The sequence below is a fragment of the Arctopsyche grandis genome, chromosome 11 (genome assembly GCF_051622035.1).
Source record: "Arctopsyche grandis isolate Sample6627 chromosome 11, ASM5162203v2, whole genome shotgun sequence".
Classification (NCBI taxonomy): domain Eukaryota; kingdom Metazoa; phylum Arthropoda; class Insecta; order Trichoptera; family Hydropsychidae; genus Arctopsyche; species Arctopsyche grandis.
In genome coordinates, this window is record NC_135365.1 from 29,278,203 (window position 1) to 29,302,996 (window position 24,794).

Consider the following 24,794-nt stretch of genomic DNA (forward strand, 5'->3'; position numbering starts at 1 on the left):
AATGTTTCGAATAAATGGCACGGTAATTAAAAAAAATCACAATCAACTATTCAATATGTTTTAATGAGATTTATTATACAGATTGTTTTGAATAAAATAGCACAGCAATTTAAAAAAATCACAATCAACTATTCAATATGTTTTAATGAGTTTTATTATACAGATTGTTTTGAATAAAATGGCACAGTAATTAAAAAAAATCACAATCAACTAATTTTACAAGCCTCTTCTATATTTTTATTTCTTGACAATATTCTTCAATGAAGGAAACGAAAATACAAGTGAAAGGGGGTGGCAATTTTATAATCATACTGCGGAAATTACCTCATGGTTTTCTTCCATATGATAATTTCACATCCAGTTTAATCTAAACTATCTCTACTCTGAAACCAATTAGGGTTACATAAAATTTATTAGGGTTTCATACAATTTATTCATCCGTCATTGTTCCGAATATACATACATATGTACACATATAACAGTGGCGTGCCGTAGAAATCTCCCTGTTTTATCGCACAACTTTATGTACGTGTGCGCGACTTTGATACAAGGGGACTCGCTATGACGTCACCGCTCGCGCACACGTAAGTAAGGCAGTGCGATCGAAATAGAGAGATTTCCACAGCACGCCACTGGTACATATATACATTCGGTATACATATGTAGATAAATAGACATCGTAGTGGACATATGATTTTTTTGTACAGGCATAAGAATGCTCGATCAGCCTTATATGACCGATTTGATAGAAGCCAATTCGATGGGACACGAGCCTCACAAGATCGACATCTACAGTGCTTCGTGGGGTCCTACAGACGATGGCAAAACAGTCGACGGACCCAGAAACGCCACCATGAGAGCCATTGTCCGAGGAGTCAACGAGGTCAGTACATTTATTTATTTTTAATCTATACCAGGAAGGCCTAACAGGTAACCCCAATGCGCCTTCCTGGCCAGGAACATTGTACATTTGATACAAGTATTATACAAAGTAAATACATATCAATCAACACACACAGCAAATTTAAACTTTTAAACAATTCAGCGAAATTCAAGATTGCTGGAAACTTGAGATTTGCGAGTAAGTTTGCCAATTTGTTAGAACCGTTTCAATGAAAATCAGATAAATTGGCAAACTCAGATAGGAAACGATCGACCTGGAGTCACAAATCCGAGGTCTGGCCAGCAGAAACCAGTGGGATTTGAACCCGTGACCACTCTGTTCAAAGCATTATATTCTAACCACTAGTTTATTCTGCTGGTGCATATTCGAATGGCCAAATGAATCATGTTTTTTATTCCATAAAAGAGTTGGTGTATTTTTATGGCAGTAATATTGTGTCACCTCTGACATTAATGCTATTCGTTTTAACCTTTATTAAAATTCATGAGAGGCGGCAACCCCCAAAAGGTGACGTGATTGAAAACAGGGGACGTGTTGGGCATTTAAATAACCGCATATTTTTATTATCATCCCAAATACCCGTACAGGGTGGTTTCAATCTTCAACAGATAAGAAGTAACCCAGTGAGACAGGTCTATTAATAAACCACTAAGGCGACAGTTTGTGAGCAACGTGTTTGAAAATTATTATTCAAGGACAAAATGGTTCATCGAGTTTTTATACCTACATATATACATATATATATAGGTAAGCTTATTTTTCATCCGATACATACATATTGAATATCAGATGAAAACACGTAGAAGATAGGATTTGAACAAACATGATATTCCTTTTGTATGGTGTAATAATGAAGCACGTTATATTAAAAAGGGTCTACTTCGTAATTATGGTGTCCAAAACCAAGAAAATCGCAAAGATAACAACCTATTAGTAGCGCAGAAGCGTGAAGGGTAAATATAGGTAGATACGGTCCCATTGTGCCAAACCCCTCCCCATAGACACGTCCAATAAATGGGTTGCTTACATTTTATTCCCAAAAGACTATTTTCATTTTGAAATTTTTGATTATGAATACATTCTGCTTCACAAGCAGGTAAACTTCTACACGCATGAAAGCTACCGAGCAGACTTATTAATTTTTGCTAAAAGCCAATCAAAAAAGAAGTAACATTTTCGATGATTCAATTAAATTGATCGATAGTCAAGATACAAGATACAATCTTTTATTTATACTGTTCACTATTGTGTCGCATTCATCATATACGAACAATATGGAGTGAACAGAACCGGTTCGTAATGAAGCTTGGGGCAGTCGCCTACCTGCCACGGTCCCGTGGTCGCCAGTGTCAGTTTACCTGCTATCATATTTTTGCTTTTTTAGAACACAATGAACGAAGTCGATAATTTGTAAAAAAAATCACCTTCCTTGCATAAAATGTTACTAAAAATATATTAAGTTCAATTTTTTGGAAAAAAATAAATATGTAGGTGGGGGGGGGGGGGCTTTAGTTTCCTAGTGCTCCACCTGTTTTTAAAATCACGAGCCACCCCTGTTTGTATGCAATATAACCAACGACAATTAGTTCGTAGCGTGGAAAACCAAGCAGATCAAATCAACAAATGTGCGGAATTTTTTTCCCAAAAATCATTTGAAAAACCCTTGCAAATTAGTGTGTCTTTATAGATGTTAAATTTGTTTTTTTTGCAAATTTTTGTTTAACGCTGCTAATTCCATAAATATAATCATATACATGTATAATAGCGCAATTCTGTGTGTCTGTGTGTATGCGATAACGCTCACCGTAGTATAATTGTCGTTTCGATTCGACATATGTACGTCACAGTTAAAACACTGCCAGCAAAATGTGCGAATATAATATGGAATCAAGAAAAATATGGAGGGAAGTTTTTACTTATAATACACCCTGAAATTTTCAAAAAAAAATCCAAAACCACCCGTTGAAATTTCAACTAGTACAACAAAAAGATTTATAAGGCAAATTGATATTATGAATATTTTTGGTATTTCAAACAGTATTTATTAATTGGGTTATTATATCCTTTTACTTGCTTTGTGCAATAGTATATCCAAACATAACTATTAGTAACCCAACATTACAAAAGCTCCATCAGTCCATTTTTTGAATTTTTTGTCATTTTCGACATAATTTTTTTTTATCTCTCTCACTATAGAAAAAAAGACTTTCTTATCGGTTATCGGGGATAGGCCTTACCTTAAAGCTGCCATGGATATATTTATTTTTTGTATAATTTTTTTGTTGATTTGAGAGTGCGCGCTAGAATCAGTGCATGTGGGGTTTGAAACTATTTTAAAGCTATTGAGAATTAAATATTGAACTATGTATCTGTCACACATAAATATGTATGGTTGTACATATCAGCCTAGTATCAAACTTAGTATACTGTCTCACGGTATTACATATATTATATGTGTAATTTAGAATATAGACACCGGAGCAACGTTTAGTTTTTAATAAAATTAGTGGAGAAATGACAGGATTGCCATTTTTCAACATTCAATATAAATTTAAAACTTTTCAGGGTCGAAACGGGTTAGGAAACATTTATGTCTGGGCAAGTGGCGACGGCGGAGAAGATGATGATTGCAATTGTGACGGTTATGCAGCTTCTATGTGGACGGTCTCTATAAACAGGTACTTCGTCATCATAATAATATGATACTATATTTGTTCATACATATAATAAATGTACCAAAAACTGATACTACATACATATGTACTTTTTACAATTTTTTATTGAAAAAGTAATAATTTTTATAACTAATCACTAATGTGTTTCATTAATTTCAGCGCAATAAATGATGGTCAAAATGCTCATTATGATGAATCCTGTTCAAGTACACTGGCAAGCACTTTCAGCAACGGTGCTAAAGACCCTGCAACTGGTGTAGCTACGACAGATCTGTACGGAAAATGTACGACTACTCATTCCGGAACTAGTGCTGCTGCTCCTGAGGCCGCTGGAGTCTTTGCTCTGGCACTTGAAGCAAAGTATAATTTTTATTTATTTTTATCTATAGGTAATTTTTATTTATTTATATTATCAAAATTTTTTCAACAGTCCAAGTCTTACCTGGAGGGATATTCAACATCTGACTGTTCTGACTTCGAAAAGAAATTCGCTATTTGATGCAAAAGTACCTTTAGTCAATGTTGAAAATACTTCTTTTAAGTGTAAAATATTTTATTTTTGTATTTGATCATTTTAGGGTCGGTTTCATTGGACTATGAACGGTGTGGGTTTGGAGTTCAATCACTTGTTTGGATTTGGTGTCTTGGATGCTGGTGCCATGGTTGCATTGGCAAAACCTTGGAGAACTGTTCCGGCTAGATATCACTGTGAAGCAGGAGTACTCTTAGGATCACAGTGAGTCCGCCGACTAAAATTTAACATACTATATTTCATAGTGCAATTGAAATGATTGTAAATTTAATTTCAGTGAAATACCATCGGGACGATCGTTGCTTTTGAAAATCAAAACTGAAGCTTGCTTCGGCAAGGATACCGCTGTTAGTTATTTGGAACATGTGCAAGCAGTCGTAACAGCTAACGCTACCCGACGCGGTGATCTCGAACTATTCCTTACCAGTCCAATGGGAACCAGGTATCTTATTGTCACTGAAACAATATATAACACAATCTCTGTCTGTATGTTTATTAAATTTGTATTTAATTATTTATTCCAGATCAATGATTTTAAGTAGGCGGGCAAACGACGACGACAGCAGAGATGGATTCACAAAATGGCCATTTATGACTACTCATACCTGGGGCGAATATCCACAAGGAACTTGGCTATTAGAAGTATTATTAATTTAAATGTTATCTTTGATTCTGAAATTGTTGGTTTCCAATGTCTTGATTCTGATATTGAAATTTTCAGGCGAGCTTTAATTCGAAAACACCACAGCGCGGTTGGTTACGGGAGTGGTCTTTGGTACTTCATGGGACTCGAGAAGCGCCTTACGAAGGTTTGAGAGCAGCTGATCCGCACTCAAAACTAGCTATTGTGAAGAAAGCACACGAAGAACGAGCCTCCCTTTAAGAGATAGAAAAATCTTCCATATCTATTTGATTTTGTTTTTGACTTACTGTTGTCTTTAAAATTGCAATTATTGATTTTTTTTGTGTTGAATTTAATCTGTTTAAATTCCATTTTTATATGGATTGCATTTTACTCTGCATTATATAAAAAATATCGACGAATATCAAAATCAAAGCGTACGCTTACTTTACAAACGTACGCAAGAAATAATATGGACCAAAAAGTTTATTAATTTCATATTAAATATTGATCAATGAACCATGTTTTTAATGATATTACTAAACCAAACACCAATATTGACTCACTTTAATACTTCCGATGATACAAATTTTAATTCAACAGCTATAATAATGATAATAATATCTAATTCAATCAAAATATTTATATTTATAATATTATAATATAATATTTTTCTTTTTTATTTTATTTAATGCTTATTGTCAAGAAATAAAGATTAAATAATTGTACAATCGTATTTTTTCTTTAAAATGTTGCAATTTATAAGATTATTTATCGGAATACTTGATTAAATTTTGATTTTTGTATAATAGAAATAATGATCTATTAAGAACTATCTTTATATTTTATTTGTATATACAGGCTATATATAAAGTATTTTATTTATATATTTATATAATAACAAAGTTTTTAACTATAAATACATATACATATGTGTATGTATTTATTCAAACTACCATTGGTTATGTTTTAATTAAATAAATCTTTCATTTTTGTTATAATTGTACTATACTATAGCATCGTTATTTTTTTTATCTGTGTATGTATGTATTTATGTACGTAGATGAAATTATTGAAAGATTTTAAGCTTTATTTTCGTCTATCATTAGGCAATTTCAATACAACGGCACGAAATGTGATATGAATTTGTTGACAAATGCTACAAAAAAATCTAATAGCATCTAATACTTGAAAATTATAAGCTAAAGAAATTAAAATGGGGATAATGCGATTATGTAAAATTGATATTGCAGAGCCTTGTTGTTACCGATAAGGCTTTTATAAAATTCTGCCTAAGACTGTTGATTTGCTTCTTCAACTTTGTATTAAAAAAATATATATATACATATACATATATGTATATATTTTTATCTAAGATGTACTTGCTTTCATAGCCTCGACAAGAGAAAACTTAACGTATCCAACAAAGGTAGGGGTTTCCAATTGTTTTTGTGATTTTTTTAGCGTACAATCAATTTTTTAATGTCACATCATATTTATTATTTTTTTATTGCTGTATATTATGTAGTTTACATATGTGTAATATGACAATTATGTTATAAAGTTGGAAGCTCCTACTTTACAAGTACATAATACTTTTACATAAATATGTCTAGATGTACACACATTTGTAGAGCTCATGCATGAGACATTTGATGACAACTATGATGATACACCTTCGCACATTTCTATCTTAATCATGAAAAATAAATAAATAAAAGTATGTGTATGTGAGTCAAAAAATCAATTGGCTTAAGGACTTAAATACGTTTTTATATCTTACAAAAATTATATTTTTACTGCATGTTTTTGTTGTTGAGTGGTCTTGTATAAAAAAAAAAAGTATCGGATATTGAAGTCCACACACGTTGCAATCTAAAAATGTTTATCGACAAAAGTTATATACGAAGAAATTTAATAATTGATTCAATCGAGTATTTATATTGTGGCTTATGTGATCTCAACCAGCCACATGATCACATAAGACGCTCTATAAATACCTTATTAATCTTTTTTCAATATTATTTTGTTAAAGAATATTTGTGTATACGTATACAATTCAATGCTATGCGTGTATAATAAATTTAACTGACCAAACAACATTGAATTTAATATATAAGCAATGTAATCAGTCCAATTTAATTTTACTTTTTTTATTGCATGTTTTAAACAAAAAAAAAAATGTAGAAAAATTAGAAAATGAACATAGATGGTTAATTAATCAAATATTTAAATATTGAAATGTGTATCTGAATTTGACATTTATTCTTGTAGTTAATATTATATACATGTGTTTAGACATTGCTCCGCATAATAACTTATAATTTTTTATTCAGATATAAGTATTGTAAGTAAAGTTGAATTAATAAAATGATTTATATAATATATTATAATATTTAAGTAATATTGATCATTAAATAAGAGAATAAAATAAATTTATTTATCATACTGTGTAAGTAAATTGAGTACATGCAGCAAAACACAAAGTTTCCTTGTTATTTATTTAAACACCACAAAAGTATTTTCTCATCTCGTTTTGTTTATTTATTTACTACAGTTAAGCCATAGTGACATTACAGGTATACTCCAAGGCGTCACTATAGCTAAGCATACATATGTACGTGAAAAAACAATTAAAAGATACAAAAATAAAGCATGAAAGTAAAGAACAAAAATATAATAAAATATGAACAATACCATGAATGTGAGAACACATTTACAATTTCAAATTGAACAATCAACCCTAAAACAAATCAGCATTTTGTATAATATATTGAACAATATAAAGTTGACAGTAATCTGGTTTAGTAGCTTATCTGCACACTTCTCCTTGTTCACCACATTCAAAATGCTATAAAAAGATCTAGACAAGTATTTAATAGTCACTGGACTTGATTATAATATATAATGCAATATATGCGCATACAAATCATTCCAACTCGTAACAGGATGTTTAACAAGTATGCGATACTTTTAAATGCATCAATTCGATTTGTTGGATACATTTGCCAATAAAAATTTAATATGCTCCTCAAAACAATTTTTTGCTGGCTTCTTATGATAAATTTGATAAATTTGATCCTATATTATAAATATTTATTTGTTTGAAACCAATGTGAGCCGATAAATTGGCAATATCAAAATATTACATGTTTTCTATTATGCACTATACTATAGCTATGTATATAAAATCCACATATAATATTGAATACGTACAATATTGACGATATAAACAAAATATACCTTTGAAACACCCATTAGTTTTGATGTGAAAAGTATCGTTCCGAATAGCACAATCTCAGTTGCATGTGGTATAGCGTCAAGTCAACACTTTATTTGTTATCAGCTCATAGGCAAGGTAATACATTGTATATATGTATGATGTTTCACTGAGATCCAAATTACTGGTTTAGATTTTATATTCAGTTGCACATCATCATGTTTTTGCATAGTTTACTATTTGTTATTAGCTGCTTCCCGTTTATTATAAAGATAAATGTACATATATTTTTTTAATCGAATGATTTATTTATGACATAAAATATACCTACGTTATGAAATCAGTGTTTCAAAAAATATTATCTAACTTGTTCTTAGTGAGAAATTTTTGCTATTCTTTTATGCACTAAAAAAAGAAAAATAGTTCACGGAAAGTGACACGTTTCTTGTTCAAATAATGATTTTTTTATATAAATTTATTTAAAAAATATTTGTATTATCATTTTTGTTTCTATAAAATGTTTTCAGTAACATTTTCAAACTAAGCAAGTTGCTTTCAATAAATATAACTTTTCAGAAAGGACATCATATCATATATATTTATAAATAATATCACTATTCTGAATGTGTGTCTCTGTGTGTATCTGCGATAACGCTCGCCGTACTATAACAGCTGTTTCGATTCGACATACATACATATGCCAACAAAATGAAGGCCTCGGGGCAAGATAGTGCCAACCCTCACTTTGGTAGTTCTGAGATAAATCAATTTTAAGCTTTGTTCAAATCCATAAATCAAAACACGTACTTTTTTTAATACTTTTTATTTTTATTTGCTTTAATGACATATCGTTAATAGTTCAGTAACAAAAACATATCAAAACATTAATATATTAAACATAAAATGAAAATATAAAATGGTGCATATCAAAAATTGTGGGTTGAAACTGTATTCCACCAATTTTAAAAAAAAAATACATACAAAGATATGACATTTTTTATGACATGACATTGTCATCATTAATTTATACATTATACATTAAATTTATTTTAATTAATATAAATTTTATATGAGGAGTGAAATAAAATAGCTCCAAAATGAGTGACTAAGTGATGTAAGAATATAATAACGAAAGAAAAAAACTTCTACATATACTTTTTGCTACCAATGTGTCCTGTAGGTAAATAAATCTCTGAGCATTTAGCTCCATTTAAAATTTACTTAACGAATTATTTAATTAATTAATTTTTCTATTGGTGTTTTATATTAAACAATTAAATATAAATATATTTAAAAGATATTTTAAAAAAATTCGACCGCGTGTGGATCGAACACAGGACCGACACATTCCTTTTAATTTTTTTTTATTTAATAACTTAATATACCAACAACCATGCGATGATATTTCATCGGGTACATCACTAGTACATACGAAATATAAATTTAAAAGATATGGTACATATGTAACTCCAGTTTAAAACGTCTCCCATTTATGATCCACAGCATGTGGTGGACGCTTCAGAAATGGCTGATGCTGCGTCCCAAAAGTTTATTTCCATCCAAAGAAATGGTCGTATTGGTGAGTGGATGTGACAGTGGTCTTGGCTTCCAAACAGCTTTGACTGCAAGCAAAGCAGGACTCACTGTGGTAGCTGGGATGTTTGAGGGACCAACAACCGAAGCAGCCGCAGACCTCAAGAGACTCTGCCCTTCCCAGCATCAGCCTCATCTGCTGCACCTGGATATCACCGATGATGCAAGCGTCACCAACGCTGTCAAATACGTCTCCGACATCATCGAATCAAATTCAAATTATTGTAAGACATTTTAATAAAGCGAAAAGCTGTCTCAATGATAGGCAGATTGGAAATCAAACTCAATATACATATGTGTGTAACATAGGCTGCCGGGGTAAATTTACATTGACAATCTCAGAGCTGTTCTACAATAATGTATTGAAATCTACAATTGAATATTAACTCAGTTTTAATAATTAGTAGAATAAGAAAATAATTCACTTTATTGTAACGGCCTTAGAATCACCCTTCATAAAACATAGAAGATATAAAATTGTATACTTACATATTGTCAAGTTCTAAGTCACTGATTATACAAATATAATTCACTTCTACACACATATATTATGTATGTGTGTAAAATAAAACCAGCAGAATAGACTAGTGGTTAGCATATAATGCTTCGAACAAAGTGGTCACGAGTTCAAATTCCACTGGTTTCTGCTGGCCAGACCTTGAATTTGTAACTCAAGGTAGATTTTTTCCTATCAGAGTTGGCCAATTTATCTGAGTTTCATTGAAACGGTTCCAACAAATTGACAACCTTGCCCATTTTCTCGCAAAATTCGAGTATTCAGCAATCTCGAATTTCACTGAATTGTATAAAATGCTGCTAATTTACAAATTTGACCATAATTTGTATCAAATGTACAATTTTTCTGTCTAGGAGGGTGCATGTTACCTGTTAGGCTCCCTGGTATAAAAAATTAAAAATAAATAATAATAATGAATATATACATATGTATGAATATTCAAAAATATTTAAATTAAATCAAAAATCACCCACAAGTGTGAAGTATTGAATTTAGAATGTTCATGTAACGACTTTTCAGATCTCCACGCTGTGATCAACAATGCTGGAGTGATGGTGTTTGGAAACTTGGAATGGCAGACTCAGCGACAAATCGACACGCAAGTGGGTGTAAATCTTTTGGGCACTTTGCGTCTATCTCGGGAAACTCTGCCTCTGCTTAGAAGGAGCTCCAGGATAAACGCGAAGAAAAACATCAAGCCCAGACTGATAACTGTGGGCAGTCATTGTGGAATTCAGCCACTGCCCACACTCTCCGTTTATGCAGCTACCAAATGCGCTATCAAAGGCTGGTGCGAAGCTATTAGGATGGAGCTGAAACCTCTTGGAGTAGAAGTAGTCAATTTCATACCAGGTAAATTTCTAAATTTTAAAAATCTACTTTATCTAATGAGAATACAGTGGTTGGGGACTTCGTATAAGATATTCTGTTTTCCTTTATACAAAATTGGGTTTTGATTATAAAGTCTTTATCATGCTCTTCCATGTGATTATTTACTTCCACTATTACAACTTAAAAAAATATATATTATCTTTTATTTTATTATTTTATTTATTAATAGTTTTGGACCATTGTGGCATTACAGGAAGAACCTAATGCGCCACAATGGCCTACATTTATCAAAGATAATACAAGTAAAAGACAGAAAAATTAGAAAGCAGAAAACATGGTAAAATAAGATAATAATAAAAAAGTAACAAAAGGAAAATAATAATACAATTAAAATAGTACATAAAAATGTACAAAGGAGAAAGAAAAAGTAAAATAAATCAAACAAAATATGAATAAAAAATAAAATCACAGCGAGGCCCAAATGGAAGAGAGTAGATTAAGATTCCACTCATTCATCACATTCAAATTAATTAAGTAATTATGAGCGCAGGTTACCAGATAAATATGTTAAAATAACATCTGATAATCTACGCTCCCCAAGGTGGAAAATATCACATTCAGGGACAGGGATTATCTTCTTCTTCTTCTTCTTAATTGTCAAAGATTAATTAGGTCCTGGTTCAGGTCAGGTTCCTCCAGAAGCAACATAACGAAACATAATATCTTCTTCTTATTCTGAGCTTGACTTTTGAAGATCTTCTTCAAACATACATTCAAATAATAAGCATGTATACATATATGTAGGGCTTTTTTTCCCATGTAACGCGGTGGAACGGCGTTCCGGCACCTTTTTGTTTGAGCATTTTTTATGTTTCAAACGAATATTCTATGTAATATAATTTTTTCCAATAAAAAAACTTGACAATGAGTGAGTTCCGGCACCTTTTTTTAAAAAAAAAAGCCCTGCATATATGTATGCATACTTATTAAATCCTCTCATCATTTAATTTCATATTTATTTTGTTATTTAAAATCGTTATTCAGCTATGTATTTTGCATAATTGCAACATGTAAAATTTGATATTATGTTTTTCATATATGCTCTCACATACATATGTATGTACATATCAGGTATTTTCGATATGTGCAGAGTCATTGAAAGTTGATAAAATTCTTACTATTGCATATTTGACATAGTATGTGACATAGCAAAAAGGTATTGAATCTCTTAAATAAATAACAACTAAATCAATTAATAATACAAATTACATTATTATGTAGCTACCTTATATTACATATGTACATATATATTACCAATAACAAAGCATTTTATGAATGTGAACTAGCCACATTTTGTCGAAACCTGAGTAAAAAAAAATAATTATGTACTTTCAACGCAAAATGGTGTATTTTTTTATTTTTTTATTTATACGGTCAAAAAACATGACCATTTTACATGAAGAAAAGGAGAAAGAAAAAAAATTAAAATAAAGTTAGTAATAATAATCAAAAAAATAATATACATACATAGCATACATACATACATTTGAAACATTATCTCAAACATATTCCGCGCGCGCACATTAATACTGGAGGAAAAGCCTGTTCTTCTTGTAACTGTTGTATCCTGCTCGCGCAAATTAAGTGAGTATGTACCGTTTACCATGCACCTTTATTTTTTGATCTTTCGACTTAAGATCTTTCGATTTTCGATCTTTGCCTTCCGATATTTGCGTTTTCTGTAATTTAACATTCTGGCTCGTCACGGAGACCGGTATATAACAATATAACAATTCCTATGGACGTATGGTCCAAATGTCCAGGTTAGGTTATTTCAAGAAAGCCTACATACATACATTGGTACATATCTAGTGCTGCTATTGAAATCTACTCATATGTACTTGAGCTTTCACCTTCCAAAGTTTGAGATCATCTGTTTCTCTCTTGTTACTTGTTTACCTACTCTCAAAAAGTCATTTTGCCGAGATACAACCGATCTGTCCAGATGATGGGTTAGGTTTAAAAAATAGACATTGTTACGGGGACAAGTAGGAGATGGTGTAGAAATATTATAGTCACAGTTTTTTTATAAGATCTTCTTTAATAGTAGTAAGTATACACGAGATAAGTTTGTATTACACGTTACTAGTTAGTGGTTACTAGTTAAGTCGTCTAATCGCGAGTCACTAGTTAGACGGTTCAATTGTAAGTCAGTGATTAGTAAGAGACGGTTCGATCGCAAGTAACTATGTATGTATGTAGTAATCACAAGTTACTAGTAAGGCAGTTTAATCGCAAGTGACTATGTATGTAGTAATCACAAGTTACTAGTAAGGCAGTTTAATCGCAAGTGAGGTTCAATAGATCTAACATGAGCATTTATACACAAAAGAATGATAAGCTTTAACCAATCACAGAATTTTGGTAAATAACAAAGTGATTAAGATACAGAGCAACATCCGTGTGTAAGACAGTTTTAATATTTGATTTATGTATCCTTTGAGAGTATCGAGACATTATTGAGTAGAAACACAGTTTATCATAGAGATAATAATTGTGATAATAATATTTTAGGGTTTACACGTATCGTGGGACAAAATGCAGCTATAGCAATAAAGATTATTAAAAGTAATACTTTGTATTTCAACAGGTCATTAACTGTGTCGTCTTATATAGCAATCGTGTTAGAAACTCGCATAAATTATAATAGATAAGAAGTTAAGTAGATAGAGTTGATCATAAGTAGTTAAAAATGAAACAGATGTTCAAACTTAAGGTTAAAGGGTATTATACATAAGTATATACATAGGTCGTAAGATCCTACCACATAACATCCCCATCGTTAGATTAAACATATGGCGGGAGTGCCATGTGATTTAACAATAAAATTAAAGTATTTTGTATAAAGTTTTAAGAATTACAAACATCGTTATAAGAATTCCATGTGATCTAACATGTAAAGTAATAAAGTATTATATAATCACTTACTATAATTATTATAAAAGTTAAGTTTTTCAAAAGACTCTAATATAAGATGTTACAAAAATAGTAATTGTAAATGTACATGTTATTGAAACCTCTTTTTTTTTTTTTAATATACAAAAAATTATAAAAATATTGATTATAGGAAAAATCACAAAAATATATAAATTAATCACAAGATTAATAACTATACTATATCAGAAATAGTAAAAGTAATTACATGTTTAAACCTATAACAATAAAATTGTATAAATCAATTGAAATAGTAAAGTTGAAAGAATAATAATGATTTTGTATTTGTTTACAAAACTTAATGAAATGAAAATATAATATACGAATTAATAGAATATAATAATCGTGTAGGACTTTTACAATTGGTATAAATGTATTAAGTTAGTAAGAATTCAATAATATTTTTCTTCAAGTAATAGTAATACATTGGTTTACTTGAAATCTATAACTATACTATAAATTAGAATAATATATGTTTGTTGAACTGCGAAATACAGATAAAAATTAAAAAGTTTAAGAATTAAAGATTAAATTATATTATATAATTTTCAAATATAAAGTTTCAGTAAAAGTATTTTGTTATATAAAACATTATAATTATTAAGATTAAAAGTTTATTTACTTTTCTTAGTAAGGTATTTGTAACCTTTCAATAAGAGATTGGATTGATAAAAGTTAAAGTATTGATTTCCACATATGAAATCAAATTTTATAATTAGTTTCAAATGATAATTTCATTTTAAATGTGTCTATAATATAATATAATTGTTCAATCAAATCAACGTCTATAATATAATTGTTCAATCAATTTTTTTTCTAAAACATCCATTGAATTTCAACAGGCACAATAATAATTCATTAAAATGATAAAATAATGTTTCTGAATTATAGAATATAAATTTTTTAAGTATAACCTTAAATTGTTTTAAGTTTTTTTTTTTTTTTTTTTTTTTTTAAATTACACAAATTAAAAATACAAGAATAATAGTTATAAACATTAACAATAATTAATAAGATAATTGAGAAATAATGACAACAACAATAATTAATACGATGGTTGGAAATCGCTGAATTAAGTAGATAAAGTAGATAAAGAATTGCTACTTTCGAAGAGGAATTCGAATAGTTTTTTTATTTAACGTGTTGTATATAGCGTTAACTTTTCGAATATAATATTCCATTACATTATTCTATGATGTATGGTATATTTTATTTTTGATATCGTCAATATGTGATGACAATATACGTATATGAATAAATTGTCATTGCATTAAAATAATTCAAAAATCTTTTATTTATCAACAACTTTGTCTTCTTTATTTTTATATTATTGATGTATACATGAGAGTTCAATAATGTTATACATATTTATTTTTAAATATTATGTTCATAGTTCTGTAATAGAACTAAATTAATTGTTATTTTTAAATTTCTTTATGTATTTTGCTGGTTATCGACATTTATAAAATATTAATAAAATATAAATTTTAACGTTGAAACTAACATGTCGATATTAAACTTTTGGGTATCAGGATAAACTGATTTAATTAAATTTAAACAATTTAATTAATTTTCAAGTCATATTTATTTATAAAATATAAAATATTTCATGGGATTCACTGTTATAATAAGATTTATATTTGTTTCTAAGAAATTTACTTTTAGCTTTAGATTTCGGTTTATTTAGGTTTTTATAACTATGTTGGTTTACGATTTATATTAGTTGTATGTAGATTGCGAATGTAAATGGTTGTCGATTACTTACAATCTTCTTCTCGAAATTTCACATGGTTTTTTATTTTATTTATTTTTTATTCTATATTATTTAAAATCAGAAATTAATTTATTTTACGATTTACACTTGCGTATACATACATATGTATGTGTATGTAGTGTATAAGAACATATCAATTACGTAATTTATATGTATATGTAATTCTATTCTAATCAGTTTGTTTATAATCCGTGTTACGACGGTGTTATATAGTCATTTGAAATAGTTCGACTGCAAATGTATGTTCGTTCAAAAGAATAATTTATTTTTTAATTGACAATAAGTAGTTTGAATACATTGAAAAGTTTTACAACTACTGTCAAAATTAGATGTGAAATCTATTTTTCGATTAATCTAATACATAAATTATTATATAACTTTAATAAGTGAAACGTAAAAGAGGTTAGTAAAAATAAAGAAATTTCAAATTGTCTGTTGCAACAATTTATTATTGATTATAATGATTCTTAAAAGAATGAGTTTATGAGTATTAACTATCATCAATTGGAATAGTTTACGTTTTCGATTTAAGTAATTGAATTTTTTTTTATTATTATTATTTTTTTTTTTAATATTTCAAAAGCAATTAGTAATATATTTTTTAATTCTCAATTAAATAATATTTATAATAGTAGTTTTAATTATTCATAATCAAATTATTCAACTCACGTCTAAGTTGTAATAGTGAAACTGAATTCTATATTTTTAAATATGTATAGGTTGTTTATAAATTTTATAAACTTAAGATTTTTAAATATATATATTTGATAAGTAAGATTTTCCATAATCTTTTATTCTTTTATGATGAAAGATTTTACACTGACCTTTCATTATTAATCTCAAGACGATAATAATTTCTTTATATTCGATAATATATGATTCGAGTATAATAATTCGATAATAATTCCTTTATAGTATTTTAAAATATATTTGACTTTTCATTTGATATAATTTTTTTTTTCATAGATAGTGATAATTTTAATTATTTATAATTTGAAATAATACATTTTATTTCTTCAACAATATAATGCAATGTGCTGCATAATATATGATCCTTATGATCCAAAGAGATTCGTCAATCTTAATAAGATAATTTCATTAGTTCATAAGTTTGGTAATGAAATTTTAAAATTCGTAATAATTTAATCTATGTAGTTCTGATTCCATTATACCATTATATTATATCTGATTCTAATTCCATTATATGGACATACGTTATATGTACGTAGTCAAAACAGTAGTGTTGAAGTTAATTTTAACAGATTTATGAACGATATTATAATCGTATTCTTCTAATAATGATTTCTGTTTGATGGACCTAGATTCAAGATCTTTGATTTAAAATAGCTATTGACAAGTGATTTATAACAAATGTGAACTTTCAACAGATGAAGTATGTTCTAAAGTTGAATAATTCCATCATTCTAATTTAATTTTTTTTTTTTTTTTTTGAAAGTATACATTTATGTGAAAAGTAGATATTTAGATATCTTACTTTGTAATATTTAATATTACTAGCTTTGTTAGTGAAAAGAAAAGAGTTCAGAAAAATAAGGAGTTATAAAGTACGAAATTAGTATTAATTTTGTTGATCTGATCACTTCAATAGATTTTTATTTATTTAATAGAGATGTGAGGGTTTAAATGTTCCTCATCAAAACTTTGGATTTAAGATAATAATAATAAGTAAATAATCCTAGAGATATTATAATAAGCATCTTTCGCGTATTTGTATTTTATTTTGGAGAATTCGAATTGGTCGAATTATATTTTATTCCTTTCATTTTATTTTTCAAAATGAAATCCAAAAATGATTATCAAGTTGATACATATTTATTCCTAAGTATCAGTAAGTCAATTGATACTTCTATCTTATCTAATATAATAATTTTAAGTATCTAATAGAAATAATTTTTATTTATAGTATATTTATTATTTATAACTTCAAATCAATTTTCAAATTTTTTTTTTTTTCATATATGCATTTAGTATACATATACATATTAATAGTATTGTATAGATGAGAGGGATCGTATAACCCTATTTATACGATAAATTATTAATTGCTTCAAAATAATCGTCGATAAATGCAAATAAGTTGCTTGTCGATATGTGCATCGATATTACATATATAATATATCCTTCGTTTATTATTAATTGATTCGATATATGTATGCTTAAATAATATTTAGCATAGTATAATATTTAAATCCTTTTTTTTTTTATAACTAATTAATTGCTCTTATGAAATGTTAATAATAGCATACATCACTGTCTGTGATATAATTTAATTCATAATTGAAATTTTTAACTTTATCTGACAACTTTCTGCTTGAGTTTCTTAAAAAACAACATGTTTTTTTTTATTAAAAATAAAATAATAGATCAAAACAATAAACTAATTTGAATCTATGTATTTATGTTGATGATTTAAAATTTAGTATACATACATGTAGAATGTACATACATATGTCATAAGTGATTTTAAAAAGAGAACACTAGTCATAAATCGTGATATTATCTAATTTACGATTCTTCCTTTGGGTGTTTCCATTATCAGTTTTGTTATTTTTTTTTTTTTTTAGATACTTCCCAGATTAGTATTCGTCTACGGGATTTACGGTTTTACTTTGATTATCAATTTCTTATTTCGGAATTACCGAACTCAATAACACATTTTCTATGAAATAGTTAAAACGAGTTGGTTTGATATATTGTCGATACATACAGATAGTTAAATTGTCAGTTAAATGCATTCAATAAAAATTATTTATTTTTTTATTCTTGATAACATGTTCGCATTCATGTTATTTAAATTTCCGTTACAATATCGATTATTGCGATGTACTTGAACGAAAGTGACATGATTTTTAATTTTTATACTTCTTCGAAGTGAATTTATTTTTATTTTTATTTTTACCGTAGGTTTGCATAACGTTTTGTTAGTGAATCGAAGTTCATTTATAAATTTATGTTTATTATGTTCGCTTATTTTCATTTTCTTATTTATCTTCATTTTAATAGTTTTATTCATTTTTATAATTAATTTGTTGAAGACCATATCTTCTGACAAATTAACGAATTCATTTTTAACATAACGTTCAATTATTTTTATTTTATTTTTAATCTTCAGTTTAAAATTTTTATCATTGCTCAGGAACATATCTTCTGGCAATTTGACTTCTTTAATGAATTCTTCTTTTATATTACGATTAATAATTTTCTTTTTAATTTTCATCTTTTTATTTTCATTTAAACGATTGCACAGGATTTTATCATCTGGCAATGTAATTTCTTCAATGGATCCTTCATTAATAATATGATTAATTATTTTATTTTTACCTTTTATTTTCGCCTTTTTATTTTCATTTAAACGATTGCACAGGATTTTATCATCTGGCAATGTAATTTCTTCAATGGATCCTTCATTAATAATATGATTAGTTATTTTATTTTTATCTTTTAGTAATTTTAATTCATCAATAGATTCATTATTAATTATTTTTATTTTCGCGTTTTTATTTATATGATTGCACAGATTCACATCTGGCAATATTCTTTCATTAATAGATTCTTTATTAATTGTTTCATTTTTATTTAGGCGATATGTATCATCTATCATCGTATCAGCTATCATAGTAACATCTATTAACTTATCGTTTACTAACGATTGTGATTCGTTAGAATCAGGAAAAGATTTTGATTCATTAGAATCAAGAAAAGATTCACGTAAATTTTCAATAATGTTTTTATCATCGTTACAAATAGGTAAATTGGGTAATAATTCATTTTCGATAGACTCTGAATATGAATCAATAGCAGGCGAATGTAATTTTTTTAAATGAGATATCGTATTCGAATTTAAATTAACTGATGACGATTCGGTTTTATGTTCGATTGAAATATCGTCAACATTATCATCTTCTATTGGAAAAACTGTATCGAAGACGGTAAGAGTATTTTTGGTATAATCAAGTATTGCTCCACTTGCTATTAAAAATTCGTTAGGTAATATTCCGTCAAAAGGTAAATTGAATTTTTCTATAACCGCTTTATGAGCATTATGTAAATATGTGACATGACGTCTACTTTTAATAATGGGGTTTTCTTTTTTCGGACTTCCATGATCATATGAAATAAACGTATTTTGAATTCTTAATATTTTTTTCTCGATATCAAAGCCATTACCTTGAAAAATGAAATCAGCGCCAAGAACGCCGTTAAAATCTTTGTTAAAGTTGTTATTAATTAATTGGAAAGAGAATGGTAAAATATTATTATTTTCTAAAATTAAATGAACGATATCACGGGAATATTTATTTTGTGATATATTTAAATTTTCAATTGATATGAATGAAAAAGAATGAAAAGGGTTAAATAAAAATTTAAGTTTTTTATTATTTGCTTCTACTGCGTCTATTTCTATATAATAGTCATAATTAGAATTAATTATTACTTCGTTAATTTTTTCTGGATTTTCTATAAATGATAAGTTTGAATAAACAGGTTCATCGATATATGTCGATTTTTTAAAATTTGATTTGGGTTTTCTATAACATCGTCGCGAATATTGATCCGAATATTGTCGTGAATAATAATTGTTGTATGCCATTTTACAAAATAAAATATTTAAATCAACACATTAAAATAATGCAATAAGGGTATAGTAAAGGAGAAAAGGTTTAGGATTAGGAGAAAAGAAATAGTCTCTTATCTGAATTTTTGTTGATGAAACTGGATGATGATATACACATAGTGCTGGATCTGCTTGGATCTCGAGTTGTACTCGTACGTGCTGCTAGTTCTGCGTCACGGACTTGCGATGTCCTCAGAGGTTGCACCGTTTCCTTTGAAGATTATATGGTAGATCTGCTTTCTCTGCATACTGTGAATTGGCTCTGCACACTGTCTGCTTTCTTGTCAGTTGTCCCGTTAGAAGTTAGAAGTCTCCGCTTAGAAGATTCTGGTAGTTGGATTTTTCGCTAGATTTTAAGGATGAAAATCCACCTGGTCCACTTCGAAGTTGTCTATACAACGGTTGTTCCTTCGTTTAGTAGTGATGTCCAGTTGTTCAGCTATATCCGCACCCGCTGCCACCAATTTTTATGTTACGGGGACAAGTAGGAGATGGTGTAGAAATATTATAGTCACAGTTTTTTTATAAGATCTTCTTTAATAGTAGTAAGTATACACGAGATAAGTTTGTATTACACGTTACTAGTTAGTGGTTACTAGTTAAGTCGTCTAATCGCGAGTCACTAGTTAGACGGTTCAATTGTAAGTCAGTGATTAGTAAGAGACGGTTCGATCGCAAGTAACTATGTATGTATGTAGTAATCACAAGTTACTAGTAAGGCAGTTTAATCGCAAGTGACTATGTATGTAGTAATCACAAGTTACTAGTAAGGCAGTTTAATCGCAAGTGAGGTTCAATAGATCTAACATGAGCATTTATACACAAAAGAATGATAAGCTTTAACCAATCACAGAATTTTGGTAAATAACAAAGTGATTAAGATACAGAGCAACATCCGTGTGTAAGACAGTTTTAATATTTGATTTATGTATCCTTTGAGAGTATCGAGACATTATTGAGTAGAAACACAGTTTATCATAGAGATAATAATTGTGATAATAATATTTTAGGGTTTACACGTATCGTGGGACAAAATGCAGCTATAGCAATAAAGATTATTAAAAGTAATACTTTGTATTTCAACAGGTCATTAACTGTGTCGTCTTATATAGCAATCGTGTTAGAAACTCGCATAAATTATAATAGATAAGAAGTTAAGTAGATAGAGTTGATCATAAGTAGTTAAAAATGAAACAGATGTTCAAACTTAAGGTTAAAGGGTATTATACATAAGTATATACATAGGTCGTAAGATCCTACCACATAACAACATATTACAGCTTTAATTCATATATTTATATGTATGTACATTGGACACTTTATGTTCCAGGATCTCTAGTTGCTTCAACTGCCATAGCTGAAAAGCAAAAGCAACATTTTGAAGAAATGAAAGGGAGCATGAACAGTGAACGTTGGTCAGTCTACGGCGAATATTTCGAAAAAATAAGTAATCACCTAAGCACGTTATCGTTTTCAAAGCCTGCCGATTCGGTGAAAGACAACGTGCTCATGGAGAAGATGATGGCAGCCATTTTGGATCAAGAACCCGATCCCTCGTATCTTCATCAACCATGGCGTTACGCATTCTATCACACTCTGTGCAGAATCACACCTACGAAAATTCGGCAATGGCTTGTCGGCAAATTTATGCGTATGCCTAAGTTCACGTCAACTCGCAGTTAATTTAATATTCTGTGTATCAATATGAAAAGTCTTATCTTACCTACATATGTATATAGTCCTCGGAAATCTTAGTAGAACTATGTATGGTGTGCAGATCCGTAGCGATGTTTTTGGCGCCCTTGGCAAGTATAAAATTTGGCGACCCTTTAATATTTTTTCATTACATTTAAATAATTTATTTAATTTAAAAAATACACATTTATTTAAATATTTAAATTAAACATTTTAAAATAAAATTACAAAAAAAAAAACAATTATTATTTATATTATTAATGTCCCACATGACAATTTCGCAATAAATATCATATTATAAAAGGAATCAGTGCACTTAAAACACAATAAAATTTCGTGATTTTTATTTTTTTGTCGTTTGTTTATCATTTATTTTAATTTTTACATACCTCCTTTACGTTTCACTTACGATTACAATTCAGGAAAAAGTTTGCCTCTTATCCGATCGTTTTCATACTTTGCTATATTGCCCTTTTTGGTCATCAATATAAGTAAATGGATCCTCCGCCATTACGATGGTGCAAAAATAAGACGCGTTTGAAATTTGGATTTTTGAAATGTGCCTGACGTCTATCCAGTTCTTAGTTTTAAACATAGATGGCGATAGTAAAATAAAATTATTGTAAATGGTTGTTTCAAATAAATTTTTCTTTATCTAAAACCACATAGCTGTCTTGACCGGTAACCAATAACATTTTTAACAACTTAACCATTAATTATTACAGATACAAAAAATTAAAGACAAATTTTCCATGAATTTGGCGTTAGCAATGTCTGTTTATCAAAATTGATATTACTTGCTAATTCAATTTCTCTTATATATTTGTTATAATATTATACTTAGATGTTTTTTTATAATTCAATTTAGGACAATGTTCAGTAACTATTTTCTCGAAAATTCCTAAAATCATTATCGAGCCCCTTCATTAATAACGATGATCTCTAAATATCCCGTTCTATCTGCTGAAGTGCAATGTAAACCGTATTATATTTATCAAGTATGAGATTCCACAGATTTAAAAATTCAAGAAACTTATAATTGTACATTTGAAAGTTTCGCAAGTGAGTGTGAATTAGCAAAATTATGATCGTATTTTATTATGTTTAAAACTGAAAGTACATATGTATGTATGTACATGTCCTCATACTGAATCGTGAACATCCATCCATTGGTTTCGATTTTAAACCGAAACCGGGGAACCGTTTCAACAATGAAATCAGCAAAAATGGCAAACTCTGATAGGAAACGATCGACCTGGAGTCACAAATATCCAAATCTGGCCAGCAGCATTGCATATATACTCGGAATAAATTCTTTTCAATCAGGGTCAACTCACGGGATCGAACCCGGCGCCTCTCGATGCTAGGCAAAAGCCCAACCACCCATTCATGCAGCGGGCTAGTAATATAATGCAGTATTTAATACTCTACAAACATAGGGAATTCCGAAACCCTATGTGGGGCTGCAATATATTATATATAAGAACGCCACAGCTTCGGTTAAACCTTTTTCAGATACAGATAGTTTTTGCATGGGAAAAGGAGCACGGCAAGGTGACACCATCTCTCCTAAACTATTAAATGCGGTGCTTAAGGGCATTTTCAGGAACCTGGAATGGGAAACAGCAAGAGTAAGCATCAACAGTCACTTCTTGAGTCATCTTTGGTTCGCAGACGATAAAGTTTTAATAGCTCGCGATCCAGCTGACCTACTTAACATACCAATACAGCTGGACAGGAAAAATAGGATAAAAAATGACTTAAATAAGACCAACTTAATGTTTAATGGTTGTTGCATTGAACCTTATGGTCATTAGATGCTAAAATAGTAGAATTAGTAAATAATTATTTATATTTAGGTCAAATAATAGACAAGTCCGCTAGTCAAAATGAAGAGATAGAGAGACGTCTGAAATTAGAATGGAGTGCATTTGGACGGATGAATGTTGTTTTTAAATCAAATAAATGCCACTTTGTCTGAAGAAAAAGATCTTCGATCAATGCGTTTTGCCAGTGATGACATATGGATGTGGAACTTGGACACTGAACGTGAAGATGCTACAAAAAGTCCAATGCACTCAAAGAAGTATGGAACGCTGTATGATTGGCATTACGAGGAAAGACAGGATGCGGAATATGTGGGTGAGAAGTATGTCAAGGATAGTGGACATAGTGGATAGAGTAAAGATATTGAAATAGCAATGGGTGGGCCACGTGGCTAGAAGAATGGACGAAAGGTGGACGAAATAAGTGCCAAAATGGTACCCGAGAGAATGCAAAAGGGTAACAGGAAGACCGCAGGGAAGATGGGTAGACTAAATTAGGAAAATGTGTGCAGTGAGATGGATGAGAATTGCCTAAGACAGAGACGAGTGGAAGCAGTGGACGGTGAGTGGCTGTAGATGACGATGAAGATGGTGAAATATTGAATAATATTTATAAATATTTGACGTACAGTTTGATTGGTTGTGGTTGTGGTTGCGTTTATGAAAATAGAAAAAAGAGTGTAAGAGACAATAGTGTGTGATGGCGATGTTGATGAGTATGAAGCAGGGTCCGCGTGTGTATTTTTAACTGGCGGCCGGGAACCGATCGTGCCCCATTATGCTTGCTCTGCACTGCTTCTCAACATTCTCAACAGCGCAGCGATTTCATATTATACTGTTCATTTCAATGTTAAACGTTTGTTTATGAAGCCCGTGACGTCTTAAGATAGTAAATTATTTTTATTTATTTTATTCATCTATTTACTAACCAATCATTACTAATTTTGACCCACTGAGTTCGAATATGATAATGAT

General features: G+C 29.4%; 2 protein-coding genes across 2 annotated transcripts in view; both read left to right on the top strand.

Annotated features, from left to right (window-relative positions):
- The window catches only part of amon (prohormone processing protease amontillado), a 39,051-nt gene extending 34,050 nt beyond the window's left edge, over positions 1–5,001 (top strand). Inside the window, exons 7-14 of the mRNA XM_077441029.1 lie at positions 708–883; positions 3,470–3,582; positions 3,739–3,939; positions 4,010–4,085; positions 4,158–4,315; positions 4,389–4,553; positions 4,636–4,753; positions 4,833–5,001. Of these exons, the coding sequence (XP_077297155.1) occupies positions 708–883; positions 3,470–3,582; positions 3,739–3,939; positions 4,010–4,085; positions 4,158–4,315; positions 4,389–4,553; positions 4,636–4,753; positions 4,833–4,994 (1,169 nt within the window). The 3' untranslated portion in view covers positions 4,995–5,001. The remainder of the gene's footprint in view (positions 1–707; positions 884–3,469; positions 3,583–3,738; positions 3,940–4,009; positions 4,086–4,157; positions 4,316–4,388; positions 4,554–4,635; positions 4,754–4,832) is intronic.
- Positions 5,002–9,459: 4,458 nt separating this feature from the next.
- On the top strand, positions 9,460–24,483 carry sro (SDR family oxidoreductase shroud). The gene is made up of 6 exons (XM_077440583.1): positions 9,460–9,770; positions 10,583–10,915; positions 21,629–21,976; positions 23,509–23,802; positions 23,853–23,920; positions 24,451–24,483. The coding sequence occupies exons 1-6, from the start codon at positions 9,485–9,487 to the stop codon at positions 24,481–24,483; spliced, it is 1,362 nt and encodes a 453-aa protein (XP_077296709.1). The 5' UTR covers positions 9,460–9,484.
- Positions 24,484–24,794: the final 311 nt, after the last annotated feature.